General features: G+C 39.5%; 1 protein-coding gene across 1 annotated transcript in view; it reads right to left on the bottom strand.

The window, feature by feature from the left end:
* Nucleotides 1–374: 374 nt before the first annotated feature.
* Nucleotides 375–6000, bottom strand: part of LOC311053836 (uncharacterized protein) — a gene marked incomplete at both ends in the record, with an annotated part of 30983 nt that continues 25357 nt past the window's right edge. Inside the window, one exon of the mRNA XM_084069546.1 lies at nt 375–461. Within this exon, the coding sequence (XP_083925672.1) occupies nt 375–461 (87 nt within the window). The remainder of the gene's footprint in view (nt 462–6000) is intronic.

Below are 6000 nucleotides of genomic sequence, written 5' to 3'. Positions count from 1 at the left end.
CACAGTAAGGTGGATTTTTTTAACTATGAATGGAGTTCCTAGGTGAAAGTGTTTTTTTGAGGTCCCAAATTCGTCCATCAACCTCCATTCTAAATTTCTGAACTTTTAAAGGAGTACAATTCTAAAACTATTAAACATTTCAAAGATCCCTTTTCAGGCAAACATGTCCACAGTAAGATGAACATTTTAAAGTATGAATGGGGTTACTAGCAGTAAGTATGTAGGATTAGTAGCCTGTACTCGTTTCCCTTTAAATATCCATTGCCGCATCGACAATGCATTGGGCGCTTGGAGTTGGACATCTCCAAAACTACAAATGTCCTTCTGTAAAACTTTAGCTGGGTAAAGTTCTTTCAGACATAACCCCCCCACCTTTAACTATCAGGAAACAGGGGAAGGACACAGTCCCACCGATGGTCCTCCAGTATATTGATGGCATGGGACTTGAACCTGCGAACTGTCTGTAGCAGAGGCAACCGATCAAGCACACCACACCACTGCACCTTTGGGCCCTCAGCAGGTGTCTCTTCGTAGTTTTGACTTTCTTTTTTGTATTTTGGCCTTGAAAATTTCAAAGGACTACAACTTTGACGTATGGGACGACTGCGATTTGAACATGGAACCTCTGTGCTTAGAGTCCGACCTTTAGACCACTACCCCATCTCTCAGCCACTCCCTTCACAAGTCTCTTTGTGGTTTTGACTTCCTTTTTTATATTTTGGCCTTGAAAATTTCAAAGTACTACAACTTTGAAGTATGGGACAACTGGGTTTTGAACATGGAACTTCTGTGCTGAGAGTCCGACCTTTAGACCACTACCCGATCTCAAGCTGGGGAACATTGGACTGTAAGGGGGGGGCGGGTTTGTCCATGCATCAACATTCAGGTAAGTTGTCATGTTCCTGTGGACATGTATCCTTGAGATGTTTTACTTTGAAATGATTTGTAGTTTTTGAAATATTTAACTTTAAGCGCCCAACTTTAAGCGCCCAATGCTCAATGGCAATGGACATTTAAACTGGGGGAAAAGTACAAACTTTGGCAGGCTACCAGTCCTACAGTGAACAACACACAAGTGAACAGTCTATGGAAGAACCACTGTGGTGTAGTGGTTTAGATAAAGGGCTTGCAACCAGAAGGTTCCCAGTTCCAATCCAGTCAGAATGTTTATCCAACTTTTTCTTGGCGCTTTTACCTTTATCTAATCTTTCAGTGAAGACCACAATAGTAAACAGAGTAAGTAAGAACCACTGTGGTGCAGTGGATTAGAAACAGAACTTGCAATAAGAAGGTTCCCGGTTCAAATGCAACCAGGACATTTTTCCAACTTTTATCTGACTCTTGTGGTCTGTATATCTTTCACTGAAGAGCGTGCAAGAGACCAGAGAAAGTATGAACCTTGGTGGAGCAGTGGATAAGATACAGGCTTTGCACACAGAAGATTCTGAGTTAAAAAAGGGAAAGGAATATTTTCCAACTTTTACGTGGCTCTTTCACCTTTATCTAACCTTTCAATGAAGAACATGCAAGTGTACAGAATAAGGATGAATTTACAGTGGTGCAGTGATTGAGATACAGGGCTTATAACCAGAAGGTTGCTGGTTCAAATCCAACAAGGACATTTTTCGAACTTTTACCTGACTCCTGCACCTTTATCTAATCTTTCAGTGAACAACACACAAGTTAACAAAGTCAGTAAGAATCACTCTGGTGCAGTGGTTAAGATACAGGGCTTACAACCAGAAGGATCCTGGTTAAAATCCAGCTTGCACATTTTTCCAACTTTTACGTGACTCTTGCACCTTTATCTAATATTTTAGTTTCATTTCCAGGATTTGATTTCCAGGATTCGAGTCTTGAGTCCCAAGACTCAAGACCCAAAATAGTCTTGAGTCGAACCAATTACTCCCGCGGAGACATCAAATTTCTCTTTTGGGCCTTGAGTCCCAAGACTCAAGACCCAAAAGAGTCTTGAGTCGAACGCAATAGATCCAAGTAGACATCAAATTTCTCTTTTGGGCCTTAAGTCCCAAGAACTTAAGGCCCAAAAGAGAAATTTGATGTCTACTTAGATCTAATGCGTTCGACTCAAGACCCTTTTGGGTCTAAAACTATTAAACATTTCAAAGATTCATTTTCAGGCAAACATGTCCACAGTAAGATGAACATTTTAAAGTATGAATGGGGTTACTAGCAGTAAGTATGTAGGATTAGTAGCCTGTACTCGTTTCCCTTTAAATATCCATTGCCGCATCGACAATGCATGGGGCGCTTAAAGTTAAATATCTCCCAAACTATACATGATTTCAAAGAAAAATCTCAAGCATGCATGTCCACAGTAAGGTGGAATTTTTTAACTATGAATGGAGTTTTTAGGTGAAAGTGTTTTTTTTGAGGTCCCAAATTCGTCCATCGACCTCCATTCTAAATCTCTCAACTTTTAAAGGAGTACAATTCTAAAACTATTAAACATTTCAAAGATTCCTTTTCAGGCAAACATGTCCACAGTAAGATGAACATTTTAAAGTATGAATGGGGTTGCTAGCAGTAAGTATGTAGGATTAGTAGCCTGTACTCGTTTCCCTTTAAATATCCATTGCCGCATCGACAATGCATTGGGCGCTTGGAGTTGGACATCTTCAAAACTACAAATGTCCTTCTGTAAAACTTTAGCTGGGAAGAGTTCTTTCAGACATAACCCCCCCACCTTTAACTATCAGGAAACAGGGGAGGGACACGGTCCCACCGATGGTCCTCCAGTACCATCGGGTTTGGTATCAAACTGACAAACTCCCAAAATTCACCTGGGGGAGGACCCCCAGACCCCCCGGTTGGGGGTGTGGTCAGTGCCTGCCATCATACAGAGATATTAACTTTTAAGTAATGAATGGTTATTATTAAAAATGGGTCTTACACTTTGTAGTGACCAAAAATGTCACTACAAAGTACTACCAATCAACTCTAAATTGCCTGAAACGTACTCCTAAGAGGTTTTTGGGGGGACGATTTTGGCCTCCACACTTAGTGATTTTTTCGGATTTAACTTTCGTTTCGGTAGTGACAAACGTTCGTTTCGGTAGTGACACAATGGTGAAAAAAAAGTTGTGCTATTTTTTAGGGACCAAATTTTAGGGAACAAAAAAAAAGTCACTACAAAGTACTACCAATCAACTCTAAATTGCCTGAAACGTACTCCTAAGAGGTTTTTGGGGGGACGATTTTGGCCTCCACACTTAGTGATTTTTTCGGATTTAACTTTCGTTTCGGTAGTGACAAACGTTCGTTTCGGTAGTGACACAATGGTGAAAAAAAAGTTGTGCTATTTTTTAGGGACCAAATTTTAGGGAACAAAAAAAAAAGTCACTACAAAGTACTACCAATCAACTCTAAATTGCCTGAAACGTACTCCTAAGAGGTTTTTGGGGGGACGATTTTGGCCTCCACACTTAGTGATTTGGATTTAACTTTTGTTTCGGTAGTGACAAACTTTCGTTTCGGTAGTGACACAATGGTGAAAAAAAATGTACTAAGTCCAGAGCTCGATGAATTTTAGGGACCAAAAAAAAAGTCACTACAAAGTACTACCAATCAACTCTAAATTGCCTGAAACGTACTCCTAACAGGTTTTTGGGGGGGCGATTTTGGCCTCCACACTTAGTGATTTTTTTCGGATCTAACTTTCGTTTCGGTAGTGACAAACTTTCGTTTCGGTAGTGACACAATGGTGAAAAAAAAATGTACTAAGTCCAGAGCTCGATGAATTTTAGGGACTAAAAAAATAAGTCACTACAAAGTACTACCAATCAACTCTAAATTGCCTGAAACGTACTCCTAACAGGTTTTTGGGGGGACGATTTTGGCCTCCACACTTAGTGATTTGGATTTAACTTTCGTTTGGGTAGTGACAAACTTTCGTTTCGGTAGTGACACAATGGTGAAAAAAAATGTACTAAGTCCAGAGCTCGATGAATTTTAGGGACCAAAAAAAAGTCACTACAAAGTACTACCAATCAACTCTAAATTGCCTGAAACGTACTCCTAACAGGTTTTTGGGGGGACGATTTTGGCCTCCACACTTAGCGATTTGGATTTAACTTTCGTTTCGGTAGTGACAAACTTTCGTTTCGGTAGTGACACAATGGTGAAAAAAAATGTACTAAGTCCAGAGCTCGATGAATTTTAGGAACCAAAAAAAAAAGTCACTACAAAGTACTACCAATCAACTCTAAATTGCCTGAAACGTACTCCTAACAGGTTTTTGGGGGGACGATTTTGGCCTCCACACTTAGTGATTTTTTCGGATTTAACTTTCGTTTCGGTAGTGACAAACCTTCGTTTCGGTAGTGACAAAATGGTGATTTTTTTTTAACTAAGTCCAGAGCTCGATGAATGTTAGGGACCAAAAAAAAAAGTCAGTACAAAGTACCATCAATCAACTCTAAATTGCCTGAAACGTACTCCTAACAGGTTTTTGGGGGGACGATTTTGGCTTCCACACTTAGTGATTTTTTCGGATTTAACTTTCGTTTCGGTAGTGACAAACTTTCGTTTCGGTAGTGACAAACTTTCGTTTCGGTAGTGACACAATGGTGAACATTTTTTTTTACCAAGTCCAGAACTCGATGAATGTTAGGGACCACAAAAAAAAAGTCACTACAAAGTACTACCAATCAACTCTAAATTGCCTGAAACGTACTCCTAACAGGTTTTTGGGGGGACGATTTTGGCCTCCACACTTAGTGATTTTTTCGGATTTAACTTTCGTTTCGGTAGTGACAAACTTTCGTTTCGGTAGTGACACAATGGTGAAAACATTTTTTTACCAAGTCCAGAGCTCGATGAATGTTAGGGACCAAAAAAAAGTCATTACAAAATACTACCAATCAACAAATTGCCTGAAACGTACTCCTAACAGGTTTTTTGGGGGACGATTTTGGCCTCCACACTTAGTGATTTTTTTGGATTTAACTTTCGTTTCGGTAGTGACAAACTTTCGTTTCGGTAGTGACACAATGGTGAAAAAAAAAATGTACTAAGTCCAGAGCTCGATTAATGTTAAGGACCAAAAAAAAAGTCACTACAAAGTACTACCAATCAACTCTAAATTGCCTGAAACGTACTCCTAACAGGTTTTTTGGGGGACGATTTTGGCCTCCACACTTAGTGATTTTTTCGGATTTAACTTTCGTTTCGGTAGTGACAAACTTTCGTTTCGGTAGTGACACAATGGTGAAAAAAAAAATGGACTAAGTCCAGAGCTCGATGAATGTAAGGGACCAAAAAAAAAAGTCACTACAAAGTACTACCAATCAACTCTAAATTGCCTGAAACGTACTCCTAAGAGGTTTTTGGGGGGACGATTTTGGCCTCCACACTTAATGATTTTTTCGGATTTAACTTTCGTTTCGGTAGTAACACAATGGTGAATATTTTTTTTTACTAAGTCCAGAGCTCGATGAATGTTAGGGACCAAAAAAGAAAAAGTCACTACAAAGTACTACCAATCAACTTTAAATTGCCTGAAACGTACTTCTAAGAGGTTTTTGGGGGGACGATTTTGGCCTCCACACTTAGTGATTTGGATTTAACTTTTGTTTCGGTAGTGACAAACTTTCGTTTCGGTAGTGACACAATGGTGAAAAAAAATGTACTAAGTCCAGAGCTCGATGAATTTTAGGGACCAAAAAAAAAGTCACTACAAAGTACTACCAATCAACTCTAAATTGCCTGAAACGTACTCCTAACAGGTTTTTGGGGGGGCGATTTTGGCCTCCACACTTAGTGATTTTTTTCGGATCTAACTTTCGTTTCGGTAGTGACAAACTTTCGTTTCGGTAGTGACACAATGGTGAAAAAAAATGTACTAAGTCCAGAGCTCGATGAATTTTAGGGACTAAAAAAATAAGTCACTACAAAGTACTACCAATCAACTCTAAATTGCCTGAAACGTACTCCTAACAGGTTTTTGGGGGGACGATTTTGGCCTCCACACTTAGTGAT

The sequence above is a fragment of the Gymnoscopelus microlampas genome, assembly GCF_963454915.1.
Source record: "Gymnoscopelus microlampas genome assembly, chromosome: 2".
NCBI lineage: Eukaryota > Metazoa > Chordata > Actinopteri > Myctophiformes > Myctophidae > Gymnoscopelus > Gymnoscopelus microlampas.
Note: the sequence above shows the minus strand (reverse complement) of the source record. Positions and strands in the feature narration are given on the sequence as shown.